Genomic DNA, 22,447 nt, shown 5'->3' with positions numbered 1-22,447 from the left:
TAACCCGGAAACCCCTCAGGCTGGGTTAGTTCACATTTGGACGCCAGATAATTTTATCCAAAAATTACCAAAAATAATAAAAATTCTAGGGGCCGCGCCGGACAATCAATTAACGATTTAAACTAATGCGAATGAAAAGCTAAATCCTAAAGTAACTAAAATCAAGGTCAAGACAGAATTTACAATTATAAATAATAAATAATTAATTATGAAATAATATTTTATATTAACGAATTGAACTAGGAAGATGAGTCATAGGAAAAGAATCCGGGAATTAACGTACACAAAATAAATCATTGTTTAATTGGTAAATATTAATAAAAATAAATTATTTATTTATAAACGGTATTACTTAAAATTAAATCCACTTTCCAAATAACAAATTAAATCCTTTATGGAACTTTATAATAGATTTCAAACAATTAAACCAATAAAAACGATAATTTTAGATATTAGCCTTTCAATATTATTTACAAACGTAATGATAATTAGTGTAAGTGTAATGCTTTAACTAGTAATTGCTGGCCATTTCAGGGACCCACACGAGGCTTTCGGAATAGGTACAAGTATTCCTTTAAAATAACCCTTACTCGCTACGGGATCGACCCGATAAATCGATAGTGAATTTAATTAAACGATAAAAGAATAAATTATTTAAGCCAGGAGACAGCGGTGTGCGGATATTAATCGGTCTCAACTTGTGAGTACTCACCAAAAAGGAAACTCAACCCAAGGCACCAAATCCACACTCCTTACAATAGCGGAGGTCCCGCGTGTATACCTCACACCAAGCGGGCCACCGCGTGTCTGCTCAATTTTTGTCACCGTAAACCGTTCGAGGCCTCGTGTTCGACAACAAGGGCCTCTTTAGCCATTTTCCCTAATTCAATGAACTCTTTGCTCGCGATCGATATTGTAGGGCCTCACCCGTGCGAGTAAAGGCTATGATTTATCACTCATAGTAAAATTAGGTACTATATGACAATGATTTACGGCAATGCACACAAATAATAATAATAATAATAAATTATAAATAATTCATTATAAATGTCTGAAATAAAGATAAAATTAATTCTTAAATTAATAACCATAATATTAGAATTTTCAAATATAAATAATACTAATAATATTAAATTCAATAAATAAATTAATAAATAAATATAAAATAATAAATTCAGAGACACACCGAGTGTGGATCTGTTGCCAAATTTAGGCGCAGGGAGGGACGCATACAGGGAATAAAAACCCTGTGACAGAGGCAATAAGCCTTCGTGACGTCAGCGGGCCCGAGAGTACAGCTGGCCATGCTGACCTCGGGTCCTTTATCGCTTGGGTTTATTGCACATAGAAAAAAGAGTAATAAACAGGAAAAGTTTGAGAAAAGTTGCTGGGAAAAAACTCATGGGAAAAACCTATAAGCCAGAGAGAAAAGGCTCCGGATCTTAAAATGTACAAATATTTATAACTTAATCCTATTACAAGTGAAAATTTAAAACTAAATTATTCTATTGAATTTACTACACTTTACAATTTGAAATCTTAACTGTAGCCTAAATGCCTAACAAAATAATTTTAATTTTCTAAATTTTTAAACAATTTTTAAACAATTTTGATGTCAGCAGTCACATGACCGCCACAAGTTTTTTAAACGATAATGTTATTTTGATCGAAAAACTTAAATGTATCGATTGAAGATAATATAGCTCTAAAGCCAAGAAAATCTAAATCAAGACAAGAGATTCTTAAAGCGAAATAACCATTTTTCTTCCAAAATAAATTCTTAGATCAAGAAAATATCTCTTGAGTCAAGATAAATTTTCTATCAGTGCATGCAATCGATCCTACTTATTTACCCTAGTATTTACAGATCATTGTTTAGAACTCACCGTACTGAATGAAAAACTCGGTAAACTTGTTATAGACGGAGAATTTAATTGAGGTAGTTTGATCTCACTTGCTGCTATAGCTTGTTGGAGCTGTTCATATTTTGGACCTCTAAGGTATCGTTCAATAACTAAGTGTACAATATTTCCTGCATTTCTGAGAACTTCGACAGCTTCATGATTTGAGTATCCTTGTAATGAAAAGTTGTTCACTTTTACAATTCGGTCATTTATCTGTATCTTTTGACTCAATTCTGCAGCACTTCCTTTGCTTATACTTTTTACAAAAATACCTGATAATTCTTCTGAAAATAAAAAAAAAAATTAGGAAAACAGTTGACCTTGAAGGCCATCCCTGCAACTTCCCGCTAATTCCATACCTAGGCACTTAAAATTGCACTTATGACGTTTTTTAGTTTCTCGAGCTCAAAAATACAATTTATGTGTTATTTTTAGCTCTCCGAGCTTAAAGAGATAGCTTTCCTATGCTTGTGAGCTCTTCGAGCTCAAAAATCTTATCAAAGTTCGATAAAACACGATTATTTTAATTTTCAAACTGCTATAACTTGAATTAATCAACTGATTTGCATGCGGTTGGCAGCGATCGATGTAGTTTTTTGAGCTCTACAAATAATTCAGAGTAAAAAAATTGATCTGATAAAAAATTTCGGAGTTATTACCAATAAACACTTTTTTCGATTTTTTTCGACAACGATATCTCACAAACGCATCAACTGATTCTGACGCTTTTGGTGGCGATCGATGCGGGTTTTCAAGGTTAAGATCTGAATAGTTTTTGAGACCGATCGGTTTAGCCAATTCGGAGATATTTAAAAAAAAATGAAAAAAAAACAACTTTTTTTTCACTTTTCTTGCAATTTCTCGAAATCTACCAGTCCGAATTGGTTCCAAATTACCGGAAATCTGAAATTGGCGAAGCCTTTTCGAATGACACCAACCGCGATGAAATCGGTCCAGCCGTTCAAAAGTTACGAGAAGTTTAACACACACACACACACACACACACACACACATACAGACGTACGGACATCATCGTAAAAATAGTCAGGAAAGCTTTTTAGGGCTTCAAAAGGTCGAGATCTGTTGAAACCTCAATTTTTGCAAAACGGGGTAAAACTAATGACTTCCCGATTTTTCGAAAATCTTCGATTTTCTCAACTGGAAGTTAAAAATTTAGTAAAACGGTTAACCCTAAAGGCCGCTCTTATAAGTACCGCAAACTCAAGGGGTTATACGCAGTTGCAAGGCTAAAAAAACATTATTTTTTTATAAATTATTTATAGATATTTTTTATTTATCAATAACAAGTGATAGTGATTTAAATAGAGCCTACTTTCAAGAATACAATAACGCGTCAATCATGTAAAATTATAAATGTGCACCGCTCCTGTAGATGTTCCAAACTATCTCTAAAAAAAAGGCGCTTGGCGGTGAATTTTTTTGAAGGATTGATTAATGTGTCGGACGAAGAAATAAGATTAAAAAAATATGATACTATTTTTTTTTAACAATTTAGAAATTTTTTTTTAACAAAAACGAAAATTCGTTACAAATAGACGCCATTTTGTCAAAAATCAAAATTTTCCTCATTCTCTTGTCCAACACTAGCATTAATCTATCATTCAAAAGAATTTACCATATTTTTCGATTTCAGAAAATCTAAATTGCCGAAATGGAGATCACCGCCGAACGCCTTTTTTTAGAGGTCGTTCGGAACATCTTCTATAGGAGCGGTGCACATTTATATTTTTACATGATTGACGCTCTATTGTATTCTTGAAAGTAGGCTCTCTTCAAATAACCATCATTTGTAATTGATAAATAAAAACTTTCTATAAAAAATTCAGTGAAAAAAATATTCTCTTTTTAGCCTTGCAACTGCGTATAAACCCTTGAGTGAAAATCGCTATAAGTTTCACTTATTATGAAGTTTTTGAGTTCTTGGAGTTAAAAGGTCTAGTTTGTCTTCAGTAAAACACTTTTTTCAAAATATATAAGTTGCAACAACTTGTGGAAAAATCATCCAATTTTAAAACGTTCGGCACTATTTAGCGTGATTGAGAGCTGCACCAACATTCTTAGAAAAAAATCTATCTGAAAAACAACTAAAAAATTTTATTGAGAAACTATATAATGTTGTTTTTTTTTTTTCAAATTAGATATCTCTAGAAAAAATCAATTGATTTCAATACAGTTAACGGAGATCAACATAGTTTTTTGAGCTCAAAACATTTCCTACACAAAATCGATTCGACAAAAATTTTTAAAGTTGTTTTAGAACAACCCTTGCGAGATTTCCATCTACAACGATATCTCTCGAACGAATAAAACAATTTTGATGAGGTTTGCGGCAATAGACGTCGTTTTCTGAGTAGAAGAGCTGATTAGTGGATGTCGAGAAGGTTTTATCTGAATAGAAACCCCAAAGATGTACTTCGTGAGCTTCTACCTTACATCTAATGAAGGGGTGAGTTTCTTTCACCAAGAGTTGGCTAGCATTGAAAACGCCATTAGCGACTTTAACGCTAAATCTGCTTAATAGAGAGCAGACTTCTCAGACACCAGACCTCATCATTTTAAACAGCGGGAAGACCTTTACTTTTAGTAGATCGGGCAATAACGTGTGTATACTCGACATCTCGCTGAGTCACCAAGAATTGCCTACAGGATCCGGAACTAGATGGTCTTCGAAGTGTACAGTGGTAGCAATCGTGAAATGCTAAAAACTTTGGCCTAGAAGTTCTAAGATTGTCTCATTCACAAAGCTGAATAACCCTGTCTAGTACAAGGCAGACGCGCCTGACGTTTGGCTGAGCTGTAGTTTGGGATAGATTTATTTAATCAATCTATTCGATTAATGAATTTATTAAGTAAAAAAGTAAAAAAAAAAAACAAATCTAAGCTGAATAAACAAGTTATATGGTCCATATAGAGGTTAAGTCGAAAAAATTTTTTCCAAGTCCGTAGATTAGAAGAAAAAATCGAAAAAAATTTCGAAAATTTTTTTTTTCGGTGGTTTTCTTAAGATTACTCGAAAAAAAATTTTCAAGCTCATACCCAAAAATTAGACACTTAGAGCTATAATTTGCTTTTTTTTTATTTGCTGTACGACCATTTTTCTACAAGCTGCAGCCCGATGAATATCCCCTAAAAATTTCGATTTTTTTCTTGCTCCCTTATTTTTTGTGAAAAGTGTATGTAAAGTTTTATTATCAGTTTACAATTTGTCCTACCCTTGAAGTCTGTGTAAAAGAAATCCGGCCCAACTTTTCCACAATTTGATGACGTTCCTACGAATCACCCGGATCTCGTTGCATCAATTTCAATTAAAATTTAATGATTTTGTTTTTTTAACTTTCATATTTGTAATACAGTGAAGTCACCACCACGCTTTCCTCTAAAAGTCGTAAAATCGAGACCTGTAAGGCAATAGTTGAAACTACGCATAGATTTATCCGGGTTCCCAAAAATTTAGAAAACGCGATTACTCTTGTTTTAGACAAAGTACCCTTGGGCTACCTTTCATATTTTTGATTTAATTTACCTATGAGTCCAATACAATCGCTGATGTTGCTAACCCTATATAAACCGCACGAAAATCATTTTTTAATATCTTTATTACAAGTAAGATTTTAATTAAACAATAGAGGTTACTCGTCACCGAAAGCAGGGATCCATCATCCTTACTGTCTCTAAGTTAACACTTAGGGATAATGCTCGAGTTTGTGTACCGCTCCACACTACAACGCAATTTTTAATTTAGCTCCCGAACGGACAAAGTGACAATGTTCGGATGTTTGAGATTTCTATTTGATAAGACTTTACGCCCATCACTCACTTCGTTCGTGACACTGGTTATGGAGAGACGGTTGTGATTCGGTCTTTTAGAGGAAGTTTTTTTTTTTATAAACGGGACTGAACGGTACCTAGCACATAAATCGGTGTTCTTAAACTAAAATTCGCCTTGCAGCCACGAACTAGCAGTCACAGTACATCTCTCCTCTATACTCTCTACACTCTCCTCTACTAGTTTTAGCTAATTATTATTCGCATAATTTTATTATTTAATTCAGTGTATAAATGTAATTCCCAACGTTTAAAAAAAATGTTTTATCTGAGCTGGCGCAAGGTATAGCTCCCGTGATCATCTCAATACCTAACGTTGGTGAGCACGAACAGGTCTCGGTGTTGCTAGACTTTATTATGAACCGCTGTAGATTATACTTCTGGTAGCCTTCGCAATGGCCAACTCGGTATACATAAACAACCGATGAATTTAAATTTTTATCTGGAACAGTACGCGTAGGTTATCCCCTTGGTCTCTTTCAATACTCAGCTTCTCGATGCTTCAAACGGCAAACGCGGTGTTCTTAAAGGTTGTTCTAAGCTGTTATAAAGATATACTTCCCGTGGTCTTTTCGATGGCCAACTCGATGCACGCATACTGATTCCGCTGCTTATCTAATCTGGTATATTAAAGCCCTGCTTGTGATTTCTGACGATTGTTGTGAGGTTAACCATCTCTTGTTATGATCAACATAGATCGAGGTACGTTTGGTGTACCTTGGATGAATAGATTCGCGAGGGTTAACCAACATCCGATTTTGATTCTGGTACTTATTTCATGAGTGTACCGAAGTCAGTGTATTTCTTGGGAAAGCAATAAATTCTCTAAGTAGGTCGAGTGGGGCATTACACGTGCAGCATCTTTACTAATACTAATGCTACCGCTACTAATCATGACTACCACTACTAACACTCTACGCATTTAATAGTCGTTGATGTCTCCTCTACTGAGGTTAGTTACTTTACCAGCATAGGAGAGATTATCGTAGAAAAATGGTATCAAATTGATGTCAGGTTGTTGGAAAAAAAAATACGACACGGCCTGAGGTACCGAGGGTGGGGATAAGTGAGTATGAGAGAAGTATTGCATTTACAATACATCTCCCTTGCAAGGAAATAATAATAATAATAGAAAAATTCACACGAGTTACATGGGGCCGTAACACCTCCCCCCTTCGACATTTATGCTACATGCACTCCACTGACTTTTACTCCACTCCCAGACACACATACTCCCACATTCATTCCCCCATTCACAGTCAGTACCCTAGACCTACCAGTAATTCTGCTACCCTGGGAGCTTGAACAGCGCACGCAACTACCTTCGAACATACCACAATCGAGGCCTGTCATCCGCAAGCTATCGCATGAGCCTGGCCCAAGCTCCCGTACTTTGGGGCGACGATATTTCAGTCACTTCTCCGCGGTAATCGACTCGCTCCAAGAGACTGAATTTTAGTTCAGTGTTCGGTAACTGACCGGGCGACACAAAACATCGGCCTTTTTTTCGCAGTGCAGTTCGACATCCTAGCAATAACTAACCAGCACACACTATAATCCTTAATACTCCTACATTATCGTACCCACACAATATAATCCCGCATTCTCTCGTACATACACCACTACTGTAACGCTGCATGAAATGTAACGTTACACGTTTGAGAAATTTTTCATTTTGAAGTTTTAAGCTTGTTGAGCTCAAAAACCTAGTGGTTGTTGGAAACATACTCTTTCAAAAATTTTGAAGTGCAATATCTTCCGATCGAATCAATCGTTGTCGATAGGGTTTTCAGCATTCGACGTAGTTTTTCAATGACAATAAGATTACACCGGCCCACAAAAAAAAGGTGGTCTGTATTTTTGACTGGATCTACCTATCTTTATGTATTTTGACGCGCTGAATCCGAATCTAAAGTCAGTTTTGCCTGTACACTCTAAAAATTTTAAGTAAATTGCATTAAAACATACAAATCGTCAAAAATTAGCAGTTTTGGTAAGAAAAAAATTTATGGAACTATAGATCAAGTACGATTTTTATGTATTTTGGTCCGCTAAATCCAAATCTGAAGTTTATTCAACCATAAGCCATTTAAAATCTAAGTAAATTGCAAAAAAAAAACCCTTTAAAATTGCAAAGGATAGCAAAAAATTGAAAGTTAGAAGCTTGTGCCTGTAACCAGGGCACCTCCATGTGGTGAAGGTAGGCAACAGGACCATCTGGCAGAGTCCCTGGGTTAACGGCGTGTATGCCGTCATGACACGCACAAGCAATATGTTTTTTTACAATGCAAAGGCTCGGAATCCCAGTATCAGCGTCTAGTCAGAGTGAGAAAGCAGGCTCGCAAGCGTCGTCATCCAGTGACTGCATGGGTGACTTAACTTCTGAAGGGTATAACACAAGGATATATTATGAAAAGTGTTTCTCACATATGTAACAAAAGTTCTGATTGGATTTGTTACATATGTGGAGAGTTTGAAGTGTCAAAGTACCGTAGACCTTTTTCAAACAAATTGAAAAAGATTTAAGAAGATTGCTTTGGCATTCAAATTACCAACTGGAATGCAACCTGGGTACTATATACTATTTGTGGTCGGTATCACACGATTTTAATTCGTTGGAGCAGACGAGAAATCATGAGAGCCTAAAATTTTCGAAGCCCATGATATGGTCTGCATCAGCAAATCATAAGAATTGCTAGTTTAGTATGACTGACGTTGCAGGTTTTACTTCGACAACTAAACATAAGATTCAATGTCCTAACGTTCCATCAATTGAGGTAAAACCTCAAAAAATTTTGGTTGTCGAAGAAACTACTATTCCCGAGTCGATAGATGAGGACGAAGAAGGGAGGCAAGTTGACGACGTCATTGAAAAAAACAGTTCTGAGGACGAAGAATACTTTCCCGATGTTGTTGGTGACAATGAAGATCCTGAAATCTTCAACCAACTACAATTAAATGACCTTGCGCGAGATATAGGGCTATCCAAAGAAGAATATGAACATTTAGCGACTGTAAAAGAAGAAAAATTTATGAGCTAAATGAACATCAGCTTATTTTTGTCGCGATACGGAGAAAGAGTTCCGGAAATTTTTCAACATCAATCGCGAAAATTTATTGGTTGACTGTTCAGATGTGAAAGGTGTAACAGGTTAAAATTACCCTAGGTCGATGAATCACGTGATATCGATAATATTAAGACGCAGCACTGGTGCGTCTCGATCTTCGGGCCTAAAGAGAGAATAGGAGGGGGTAGTTTGGGGGTTATTATATAGGAGCCGTGCAGTACAAAAGCGAGAAGTGGTGTAACCGTCAGACCGTGTACCACAGAAGAGACACCGATCCCCGTAGTAGTTACCAGTCGAAAGAAGCCAACAACATCTAGGACTTCGACCTCAAGTAGTGGGTTAGATCGTTGTTTATTCATCAAGGTATCAATAATTGCTCTGTAGGCTAGAAGTGGACCGCGGTTTACCTGATATCAGGTTTACTTCTCCTCTGATTAATTATTTATTATTTATTAAATTGGTAATAATTCAATAATTATTTAACTTTATTTGTTTTCGTTAGTCAGTGCTGAGTGTTCCTCACGGGGATCTATACCCGAGGGTCACTCAGAGATCTTGCGGTGTAAATTTTCGTGATAATTTATCTGTTAAAAATTAATTTACTCGAATATCTATCAACATTTTTAAGTTCTGAAAACGATTTTAGATTGTACATATTTCACTGAATAATTCAATAAAATAAAATCGAATAGTAAAATTTTCGAGAAATTTCCATTGTCTTCTCACGGATTCTAGTCAAGCGTCGGTTAAGTTTTACAATGTAGTTGATCCGTACCCAAGGTCAAAATTACTAAGCATTAACGAATATTTGGCGACCATTTTAAGTACGCAATTAGTTGTTAATTATTTTTACTGGATAATTTATTATGAACAATAGAATTATTATTTGTTAATATAATTTATTGCAAAATTATTATTTAACATTATATTATTTATTGCGAATTTAACTATTCATATTTCGGCGCAATAAAGACTGATTAAATCAGAGAATTTTGTGATAATTTATTTTTGATATTGAGAAAATTTAGTGCATCAAAATTTATTCGAACCGAAGTAATTTTACTTAGTTAATTTACTAAATCGAACTCAAGTTCTTGAAAGTACTCAGTTAATTTAATTTATTATTTTACTTTAAAATTAATTACCAGTGTGGATATTAAGTTCAGAAATGCTTAATTAAAATTATTCAATAAAATGTAATAAGAATTTATTTATTTTAATGTTGAATATTAAAATTACGATTTGAATGAGAATAAATGTTTGCGTCGAATTTTAGTCCAGAGTTTTAGGAATTAAATTATTGGGCTCGGAAATATTTTGTAATCTAATTGCGAGCTGATGACTGAAATTTTGAAGATGAGAATTTAATATAATATTTTTCTGGAATTAAATTTGTTATAAATTTTCATAAATAAATAAAAGGAAAGTAAATTCTGTGAGTGTGTGTGTGTGTGAGTGCGGGTAAAGTGGGTGAGCAACAGGGGCTTCTTGGCTTACGTTGCAGTCACTAGGCTGTTGCTTCTGTACCCGGGTAAAAAAATTTATATATAATTGTGTATAATTAGAGATGAAAAATGGCCCGGCATAATTATATATAATCACGTATAATTATATCCAATTATATATAATTATATGCGATTATATATAATAATATTAATTTTTTTTTTCAAAAATGGATAAAAAAATTGTTTTTTTTTTTTTTATTAGTATGATGTAGAGTATGATGTAGTAATCAGAAACTATTTTATCTGATGAAAAATTCCGGGCGTCCGGTGGGTTCGAACTCGACTCCTCCTGGTTAACAGTCCTGCACGCTGCTTACTGGTCTGAATCACATACTGTACCTGACAAAATTTATTCAATTTATTAAAATTCAAACCCAAAAAAGATCAGATTTACAGATAAATTTTGTGAAATTTCTTAAAATTATATAAAACTTAATAAAAGCAGTACATTTATAACAGATTATTTATTTTGACTATTGTTAATTTTTATGTTATTTATTTTCTATAGAAAATGAATTGTATTTTTTATAATTCAAAGAGAATTTGGTAATCTAATATCTAAAACTAGCTATTACCCGCCCGCTCCGCTGGGCACTTTATAGAATTGTATTTTGAGATCTAGACTTGAAATTCAATTGGAGTATTGTTCTGACTTGCACAGATTCAAAATTATATCGGATTGGCCTGTACCTTTTATCCATGCCATAATTCTAGCAAATATCCATTGTAACTTTTAATGTGCAATCACTATAACATTCCCGTGGCTTTCTCAAAAAATGAATAATCATTTTTGGATTTACGATTTTAATTTTTGATTTTACGAAATCTCTTAAAATGAATAACCAAATTTTTTTTCCACATCTTAAGTGTTTAGAAAATGTTTTCATTTTAATCTGTTACATTCCCGCGATCCCGTAATAAAAACAATTCATTGGTTATGTGATCAGCAAAAATAAAATGTATGCAACATACTTAGTCCGTTGACTATATAGCTACATGTAAAGTTAAATTTTAGAAACCTTACAATGACTTTTTCGCCGCTGCCAAAGAGACGATTGTGGTAAGAAAATATAATTATTAAAAAAGGAAAATATTTTAATCCGTTGACCTTGGAGGCCATCCCTGTAATTACCTGTTTCTCTTAAGATTCTATCAAATCTTATATCTCTAGGAAATATATTTGAAGAATATGAATTTTTTGACAACTATCACTCCCGCACTCTTATGTGAGAAAAATTTCGTAAAATCCTATTCGAGATGATTTTAACGTTCAAAATAAAATATTCCAACAAAACTTCGAGTCCATAGAAACTATTGTTTTGAAGAGAAAGATTTTCATTGTTAACGCCTCCGCCAGTTCCTTTGAGGTTGGAATTTGATAAAATTCATTCTTAGCTGAACTTGACATGATACATGAAGACTCCCACCAAATTTGAAGTCTGTCGAAGTTACAGTTTGGAAATTCAAATTTTAGACTTTAACACCCACCCCCGCAATTCCTATCGGAAGTAAACTTTATTGAAATCTATTTTGAGATGATCTCTACAGGAGAAATAAAAGATTTCTACCAAATTTGGAGTTTTCAGAAGCTATATTTTGAAAATGAACATTTTTTATTGTCAACACCCACTCCCGCGATCCTTACTGACATGACAACACCCACTCCCGCGATCCTTACTGATCCAAAATGACATTGGGCTATGTTAGGATTTACGTAAGATACAAGTCATGAATGAGTCATATGTGACTCATTATTTCACACTTCTTGACGTAAGATTCTGACGTAAAAATATGACGTAGTCATGACGTCAGTATTATGTCTCAATGACATTTATGACGTCAATATGACATACCTGTGATGTCTATATCATGATAATGATGTCATTATGACGTAAAAGTGATGTAAGTGATGTAAGAATTGTACCTCAGAAAAAATATTTAAAAAAAAATTTCTCAAAAATAAAAAGATGGCAATTTTGAAATTAATTATAGTGTTGTGGACTTATTACAATTTGAAACACTAGTTATATGTTGATACTTGATGAAAAAATCCTGAAATATGCTGGGCTCGAACTTGGGTCCTCACGTGTCGGAGTCTGGAACGCTGCTCACTTGTCCAAGTAACGGTTCATGTCACGAAGTAAATAACTTACGTGATAAGCCTTACATAACGAAAAATGCTTATTTCATAATTTTTTCTGAGATTAAATGGATTTTAAGAGCTGGAATTGTATAAAATTCAAGTCTAATAATTTATACAATTTCATTAAACTCATGAAATTTTATAAAGTTCTATAAAACTTTGTAAAAACTCTTATAGAAGGCTCTCTAGTGAAACTTGTGGTAATTAATAGACAATTTATAAATTTTCATAAGAATTGATTGAATCTTACACTTTCAAAAATTTTCGGCTAAAAGCGACACAGAGAACTTTCACAAAGTGAAATTTTTTCAGAGTAAACGATGTATCCGTGTCATTTGAATATTTTTTAATACTTATTGATTTCTCAAGACTCGAATTTTTTTTTTATTTAATTTTTTCCGAAAATTTAGTATTTTTCATTTGGATTTTTCTTCTTCAAAATTTCAAAATTTAGATTTTTTTTTTTTAATTTCAATTCTTTTAAGTATACCATTTTTTTAATCTATATTTATTTTTAATTTCAATTTTTTTCGAAATTTGAATTTCTTTAATTTAACATACTAACAACATTATGAAACTTGATGTACACAGTAAAAAAATTTTGCGTCATTGTGTCAAAAAATTTTGTGTTCAAAATTTTTATGTTAAATATTTAACATTTTTTTATGTTGATTTAACACAATAAATGTTAAATTTACACTTAAAAAAGTTAAATACTGAACACCAAAATTTTTAACACTAAAGTTTTTGATGCAATGACGCAAAATTTTCTACTGTGTAAAATACTATTAGTCTCGTCAATAACAATCATGGAACTGTTTGAATTATTTCAAATACAATGTTTCATAAGTAGCAGCACTAATGTCAGAAAATTATTTTTCAAGTAATAGTGCAATATTTAAATGACTGATATTTAATTTCTTGACGCGAAATCATAAGAAATTATATGTTTACTCGCTTGACGGTTTAAAAATTTAGAGTTCATGCCACATAAATTGAACTCGGTATTTTGTTATCAGTTTCACACCAAATCATTTATACCGAATGAAGTCGAAAATATTTTTACAATGGATAAAAGTACCTAAATTCATGGAAAAAATATAAGTGAGAAACATATGCAACGAAAAAAATTAGGATGACGGTTGACCCTAAAGGCCATCCCTGCAACTTCCCGCTCATTTTGTTCTTAAACGCTAAAAGCTATACACACACACACATACAGACATACGGATATCATCGCGAAAACAATCAGGGAAGCTTCCTAGGACCTTAAAACGTCAAGATCTGATGAGAACTCGATTTTCGAAAAACGGGGTAAAACCAATAACTTCCCGATTATTGAAAATTTTCAATTTTCTTAGCGGGAAGTTAAAAACACTTGTTTTCAAATCTTTTATTGACGATATCTTTTGAACTAATTAACCGATTTCTACGTTTTTGGCGGCAATCGACGCGGTTTTTTAAGCTCTATAAATTATGCTATGTCATCGAAAGTGATCCGAGAAGAAATGACGAAGTTATGTGAAAAAAACACTTTTTTCGGTTTTTTTCGGTTTTCTTTCGTTCACGCTATCTCTCGAACGAATCAACCGATCAAATTCTCAGGAAATCTAAGTTCAGCGTAGCCCTTTCGAATGGCACCAACCGCGATGAAATCGGTTCAACCGTTCAAAAGTTATAAGCGAGTCACATAGTCACACACACACACACACACACACACACACACACACACACACACATACATACATACAGACATAGTGACAACATCGCGGGGGTAGTCAGGGAAGCTTCCTGTGACCTTCAAACGTCGAGATCTAATGAAAACTCGATTTTTGCCAAACGGGGTAAAAACAATAACTTCCCGATTTTTGAAAATCTGAGATTTTTAGCGGGAAGTTAAAAAAGTATTTCTTGCACCAAGAAAATTTTGACGGAGGCGGAAGTTATATTGGAGCAAGAAGTGTTTTAGTGTCAAGAAATTTTGACTTCATTCACGAAATTTTCAGTCATCTCTAATATATTCTTGGTCCAAAGAAATTTACCTTTGAGTCAAGATTTTTTTTCTGCAGTGTATGGAAACATACAAGCAAAGATACAAAAAGTTTATATCCCACATGTATTTAATTTGTATGTTTTTTTCTTAAAAACGTAAATGAAAAATATTTTGTATGTTATTTGCTAATATGTTAGATATATTCATTAATATTATAAATTATAAATTTTTGTTATCAAGAGCGGACTTAAATTTACAAGGTACCAGCTTAAATCAGCTGTTTACCTCTTCCTGATTCTTACTAAATTTTGAACCAATTTTCACTAATATTTAGCGATTAATTGTAAATTAGACATCTTGTTAAAGAAGTTTTATATTTGATAAATTTTGATCAATCGATAATATTAAAAAAATACATCCCCCAAATTTTATCAATATTATGGAAAATAATCGTTTGTCACTGATTTAGAAAATGACTTTCAAATTACGTCAGTATTATGTACAATTGTGACAAATTATTGATGTTAAATAATGACTCACAGATGGTATCGGTATTACGTAAGACCGTGACTTGTCACTGATGTAAACACATGATATTAATCTTACGTCAAGATTACGTACAACCGTGACTTGTCACTGATGTAAACGCATGATGTTAAACTTACGTCAAGATTACGTACAGCCGTGACTTGTCACTGATGTAAACGCATGACGTTAAACTTACGTCAAGATTACGTACAGCCGTGACTTGTCACTGATGTAAACGCATGATGTTAAACTTAAGTCAAGATTACGTACAGCCGTGACTTGTCACTGATGTAAACGCATGATATTAAACTTACGTCGTTATGACATACAATGATGGCATTAATGTTACGTAATATTGTAGTTTATATATTATGTCAGTTGTACGTAATATCTAAGTCATTTCCGTTACATCATAGAGAAGTAATAAACTTACATCAGTATGATGTCAAAAATATATCATATATTTTTACATCATAATTGGATCACAAGACAGGTCAATTTTACGTCATATTTACGTAAAATATTGTGACATTCCTATGACTTATAAATGACGTCATATTGAAGTCATGTGTTCACTGGGTATTGGAGGTGATTTGTTGTAAAATCCGTTCTTAGATCATTTCTATATCACATATAGAAGACCCCTACCAAATTTGAAGTCTATAGGAGCTATAGCTTCGAAATTAAAAGTTTTAATTGTAAATACCCACCCCCGCAAACCCCTGTGGGGTGAGCTATCGTAAAATTCGTTCCTATATTATTTCTACATCTCTTACAGAAAATTCCTACCCAGTTTGGAGTCTATTGGAGCTATAGTTTGAAAACGGGAATTTTTTATTGTTAACGCCCCCGCAATCCTCTTTGGGGTAGGATATCGTAAAATTCGTTCATAAATAATTTTTACATCACGTACAGAAATTTCCTATAAAATTTGGAATCTGTAGGAGCTATAGCTTGAAAATTACAAATTTTCATTGTTAATACCCACCCCCGCAACCCTCTGTGGGGTGTAATATCGTAAAGTTCGTTCATAGATTATTTCTAGATCTCTTACAAAAGATTCTTACTAAATTTGGAGTCGATAGGAGCTATAGTTTAAAAATGGGAATTTTTGATTATTAACGCCCCCGCAACCCCCTTTGTGGGTGGAATTTCGTTAAATACGTTCTTAGCTGACTTCAACTTGGTAAAAAGAATATCCCTACCAAATTTCAAGTCTCTAGGTCTTATGGTTCCAGAGATATCGTGATGAGTGACTATATACGTGGAAATCTTATATATATATAGATGTGGGTGAGTGCATGGATGGATGCGTAGGAGTGCATGGATGGATGCGTGAGAGTGCGTGGGTGGATGCGTAGGTGGATGCGTGGGTGGATGCGTGGGAGTGGGGGGTGGATGCGTAGGATGGTGTGGATGGAGAAGCATTGAAAGCGTAGAGTTGATGTTATACATTTTTCCGACTTCTTTATAAGCTAGAAAAAAAAAGAATGACAAAAAAAGGATCGTCTTTTGTTTTATTGACGGAAACAAAAAACAAATGACTACACACATAAATTAATAAAAAAAATGGGAATTTTCTATTGTTAACTTCCCCGCAAGACCCCTTGTGGGTGGAATTTCGTAAAATCCGTTCTTAGCTGACCTCTACTCGGAAAAAGGAATATTCCTACCAAATTACGAGTCAATCGACCTAATAGTTTCTGAGATTTCGTGATGAGTGAGTTCAAAAATGGGATCTCCTATATATATATATAGATTTCCATGTCACAATGTTAGTTACCGTACTCCTCCGAAACGGGTTTACCGATTTTTACCAAATTTTATATGCGTATTCAGTAGGTCTTAGAATCGGCTACTATCTATTTTTTATACCCCTAAGTGATAAGGGTTGTTCACCCTTAAAATTTTTTTTTTAATTTTTAGACGAAATTTTTTGTTTTTATTTTTTTATAATGTGGCATTAAAAAATACATACAACCCTAAATTTTTACTTTTTTATCACCAACCCTTATTTTTTTATAGCCATTTTAGTAATTTAATCATTTTTCATCCCGCTCGATAACTGATCAATGATCGTGTTTTTAACTGTACTTCGATTAAAATTTTCCTTAGCTTATGGCAAATCTAAAATGTTTTTTATGAAAATAAACATTTATTTTTATTATTAAAGTTTATTCCTGATATATGCTTAGTGTTACCAATCTTAGATTCTTAAAATTTGCCGCGCCTTTACTGCAGAAGGCACTAGCTACTCGTAAGGCACTCAGTCGATATACTGGTCCAGCCTTTCTCCATGATTCTTGCGTCTTTAATGCGTCGGCCCAAATGGATATTCCGTAAGTGAGCACCGATATGACTACTGATGACAATAATAGCCTCCTGCTCTGTTTTGGGCCTCCGACGTTCGGCATCAGTCGTGCGAGACTAGCCCTCACTACTGACGCTTTGGCACTGACATGTTCCACTTGCTGCTTGAAGTTGAGTCGGGCATCAAGCATCACTCCCAAATATCGGATATAAGGTTGTGATGTGATTTCTTGTTCGCCGACTTTCAGCTTAATGATCTCTACCACTTTTCTGCTGGTAATAAGTACTGCCTCAGTCTTGTGTTGCGCCAGTTGCAGGTTCAATGCGTCCATCCACCGGTTAACGTGCTCAAAAGTGAGATCGAACATATGATTTATCTCGTCAAGGTGTTTGGCAACGATCACTACGGCTACGTCATCTGCATATGCTACGAGTTTGACGTTTCTTGGCAGAGTTAGTCTTAATAGCCCGTCATACATAATGTTCCACAGGAGCGGGCCTAGAACTGAACCTTGTGGTACCCCACCAGTAATATCATACTCCCTCGGACCGTTCTTCGTGTCATACTTCAGGACCCTGTTTTCAAAGTAGCTTGCTACGATCTTAAGCAGGTATTCTGGTACATTCTTCTCTTGGAGGGCCTGCATGATGCATTTCCAATTGGCGGAGTTGAAGGCGTTTTTGATGTCTAGTGTCGCCACCAGGCAATACTTCTTCGTTCCACCTTTCGATCTGGTTCCTGCGATTGCTTCCTTGGCCGTATCAACAACCTGTTTGATTGCGTCCAGGGTTGATCGTTCTTTCCGGAATCCATACTGATTGTCTGCCAGGAGTGGGTCGACTACTGCTTCAATTCTCTGGTGAATTATGCGCTCAAATATCTTACCCGCCGTATCTAACATGCAAAGTGGTCGGTAAGATGACGGTTCTTCTGGTGGTTTCTTCCCTTTAGGTAACAGTACCAATCGTTGCTGTTTTTACTTACGAGGAAAAGTCCCCTCCTTGAGGCATGCATTATAAGCATCGAGGAATAATGTTGGAGCTGCCTTTATGATGGTTTTCAAGGCTATATTAGGGATTTCGTCCAATCCCGGCGCTTTATTATTCCCTACACGGTTACAGGCCTCCAGTAGTTTTTCTTCAGTGACAGGTGGAATGTGGTCCAGTTCGCCTGGCGCCAACTGGTAATCGAAGTTGCGTTGCTGTGGAAACAGTGCAGTGACGATTTTCTGAAGAAGTTGAGGACACGTAGGTGATGGCATTTGTTGTTTTTTTAGGTGGGTCATAACCACCTTATAAGGCCTACCCCACACGTCTTTATCTACCTCGTATACAAGCTCTTTCCAGCATCTTCTTTTGCTCTCTTTGATGGCTTTATTCAGTTCACGACGCGCCTTTTTGTACTCTGCGGTCAGCTCCACTGAGTTGAGCCGTTGATAGCCGCGCTGGGAGATTCTTCTCTTTCTATGACACTCTTTACGGAGGACGCTGATGTGGTCGTTCCACCAATGCACCAAAGGTCTCGAATTTACGCCACGCAGAATCTCGGCGTACTTTGCTTGTCTTTGTGCGTCGGGTCTGATCCATTTGAGCGGTTTTTTGCGCTTAGGCCTCGGCCTGGGCATCTTTGAAGGCTCCTTTGAGAGCTGTTTTTTGGCTAGCCTCCATTTCTCTTTCCTTGTGTGGACATCTTTCCAATCAGTCGCGTCTTTTTTTTTCGGCGTTCTGCTTCATCACGTTTTTCGGAGGACTTGGTTTCAAGTCCTTTCTCTTCGTCAATCGCCCATCTATTCCATCTGGGGAGATTCGGTCCTTCCTCTTGTTAGACTTGTTGGAAGTATGACCTTTGTCTTTAGCATCAGATTCACCGTCACCATCGCCTCCAGTGTCCATTGATTCTTCGATCTCCACAATAAGTTGACTGCTCTTCTCCGGCGTAAGACGAGGAGTGAGTCGTCGAGGTGACTGCTGTGTGTGTGTGTGTGTGTGTGTGTGTGTGTGTGTGTGTGTGTGTGTGTGTGTGTGTGTGTGTGTGTGTAAGTATGTAAACCTCTTATAACTTTTGAACGGTTGAACCGATTTTATCGCAGTTGGTTCCATTCTAAAAGGCTTAACCAAACTTAGATTCTAAAAAATATTTAGACCGATTCAAATCGATAGATTTTGAAAAATCTTCGAAAAACTGAAAAAAAAAATTTTATCAAATGTGGTTTTTTTCGGATAACTTTTAAACTACTCAACCGATCGATTATAAATACTAATCAGCTCTCAACCTTGAAAAACCACGTTGATCGCTGCCAATTCGGTCAAAATCGGTTGATTCGTTCGAGAGATATCGTGAACGAAAGAAAACCGAAAAAAGTGTTTTTTTGGAGTTACTCCGAAATTTTCAGTTTGACCAATTAAAACTTAATTCTTTATGAGGCTTAACAAACCTCGTAGAATGCTGCCAACCCCGTAAAAATCGGTTCATTTATTCATAAGTTATTGCAGTTTGAAAATTCAAAAAATAGTGTTCTATGAAACTTCTCAAAGAGCTCAAAAGCATAGAAAGGTTATCTTTTTGAGCTCGGAGAGCTCAAAATAACACACAGATTGTATTTTTGAGCTCGAAGAACTCAAAAAAATGGCCAGGTATTGACGGAATTAGCGGGAAGTTGCAGGGATAACCTTTAGGGTCAACAGTTTTCCTAATTTTTTTGTTCTAAATTTTTTATAGAGCCCAAAAAACCACATCGATCGCCGCCTACCGCGTGAAAATCAGTTGATTTATTAAAAACTTACAGCAGTTTGAAAATTAGAAAAATCGTGTTTCATCGAATTTTGTTCAGGTTTTTGAGCTCGAAGAGCTCAATAGCATAGCAAAGCTATCTCTTTGAGCTCGGAGAGCTCAAAATAACACATAAATTGTATTTTTGAGCTCGAAGAGCTCAAAAACGGTATCAGTGCAATTTTAAGCGCCTAGGTATGGAATTAGTGGAAAGTTGCAGGGATGGCCTCCAGGGTCTACCGTTTTTCTAATTTTTTTTCTTGCATCTTGAGTTCAATTAAGAACTAATTTTACAAAATTAATCTCACAAAGAGTAACGCAGAGTAAGATTTAAGATGACAAAAAAAATAATTTTGCCAATATTAAATCCTGCAGGAACCATGAAATAAAAGTTTTATATTTTTTTAATTTTGAGGGATCCCGCACTGCCTTCTGTGGATGGAATATCGTAAAATCAATTCTCAGCTGTGTTTAAGGATGATTTGTCGGTAAACATAAAGTGATGAAAATCGATTGAAAAAATATATACTATTCTGACAAGTTTGCTGTAGCTTTTAAAAAAAATTGGGATTTTTCACAAGCCCGTTAAAAAGTTATAACATTTATTAGTTGCAACAAATTAACACGTAGTTAAATAGAAAATATGCTATTAGACTTATTCAAGTGAAAAAAAAAAGAATTAAATTGTGATGTGAAACATTGTAAAAATTTCAAATCAATAGATTAAATATCCAAGAAACATTAAAGCTATTAATAATTGGTAGTTTTAATATTGTTTATCGAGAAAAATAATAAAAATTAGTGATATTCACCATATTATTGAATAAGCAGTATGAATTACAAGGAAAACGTGGCAACATCGCAAACATCATACGAGAAATAAAATCAAATATGACTATAGTAAATTACAAATTTGCTATAAGAGATGTTAACGTGAAAATTTAAACTTAAATAAAATCCATTAAAAAACGCAATGGTAAAAATTTCATAGAGATATTAAATTTATTTAACATTTTCATAAATTTTTTATAAATTATCTTAGATATTTTTTAATACGAAATAACAAGTATTAAATAACATTGGTTTTGAAAAATTCTTCACATTAAAGATCATAAGCCTAAATTTATTTCAAGCAGTCAACATTTTTTTTCATAGTTGCTTTTTGCAATGTTTGCAACTCTTTGGTTTCAATTTTTTCAGCGAGAAATAATTCGAGACTTTTAGCTTTGAAAGCTATATTCAGGTTCAGAACAATTTTATGCATTGAATGTTAGTTCAGAATTTTAGTGAAATTAAATCATCAGTGTGTAACGGGTGCTTTACTTCCGCTCATTGGCCCCTTAATTAATTTAATAGAAATAAAACAATACCTAGCAAAAATGATTCTAAATTAACAAGGGCGCCACCAGGATTTTGTATCTCGGTTCCTGGAACCGGAAACCAGAGCTGAGCTTATAATCTACAGGGAGAGAGAGTGGAGGAAGGTGGTCTGAAAGAAATAAATTTTTATTTAACAAAAACGACCGGTATTTATTTAACAACAAAATATGATAACAACTCGTGCCCTTGCACGTACACCGCTCACTTACAACTAATTTACTTACAACTAAACTTACTTCACGCTTTCCCCCGGAAAGTCGCTACTACAACTTATATCTAACGGAGGATTTCGGGCTAAAACCGGCGACTCCGACTTATCAACAAGACACCTCGTACAAAGACATCAGTGTACGAGGGCTTATCAACAACGCCTGGCTACAGAAGCAACAGCCTAGTGACTGCAACGTAAGCCAAGAAGCCTCTGCAGCTCACGCACACACTCCACACTATCCTTACGTCGCGCTGTCCACCGGACCCTCACGCTCTATCAAAATTCGTATTCCTGACGGTACCCTCTTATGGAGCGTCTATACCGCAGTTTCTAACTAAGTCGCGCTGTCCACCGGACCCTCACGCTCTATGCCAGCGAAACACCTCGCAAACGGACTGCTCGCTTGCGAAGGAACGCTGGTAGCATTCACACACACATAACCCACGCGTCTCACACACACACTGACTCTACTTTACTTTTATTTTCTGGATTACAAAATTACTCCAAAGAAGTCAACGTTCAATTCTTACTAAAATTATTCAGTCATTAGCTCGAGATTAAAATCATAAACAATTTTCACCACTAATAATTTAATTCTCAAAAAAATCTACACTAAAAACCGACGCTTGAATTTATTCCAAATTATCCACGAGTTTAATACTCAGTACATTAAATAAAATTTTAGGAACAATATTGACGTAAAATTTTACTCCAATTTCAACTCGTAATTTTATTTCTTAAATTTTGAATAAATTCTTAAGAATAAGTCTTTGTAAAATTCTAACCAAA

At 34.8% G+C, this 22,447-nt stretch overlaps 1 protein-coding gene across 1 annotated transcript in view; it reads right to left on the bottom strand.

Moving 5' to 3' along the window:
- Positions 1-22,447, bottom strand: part of LOC123275345 (patj homolog) — a gene marked incomplete in the record, with an annotated part of 555,954 nt that overhangs the window by 288,570 nt on the left and 244,937 nt on the right. The window contains 3 exon segments of the mRNA XM_044743428.1: positions 1,887-2,188; positions 5,296-5,299; positions 22,089-22,100. Coding sequence (XP_044599363.1) covers positions 1,887-2,188; positions 5,296-5,299; positions 22,089-22,100 — 318 coding nt within the window.

This window comes from Cotesia glomerata, linkage group LG1 (genome assembly GCF_020080835.1).
Source record: "Cotesia glomerata isolate CgM1 linkage group LG1, MPM_Cglom_v2.3, whole genome shotgun sequence".
NCBI classification, from domain to species: Eukaryota; Metazoa; Arthropoda; class Insecta; order Hymenoptera; family Braconidae; genus Cotesia; species Cotesia glomerata.
Note: the sequence above shows the minus strand (reverse complement) of the source record. Positions and strands in the feature narration are given on the sequence as shown.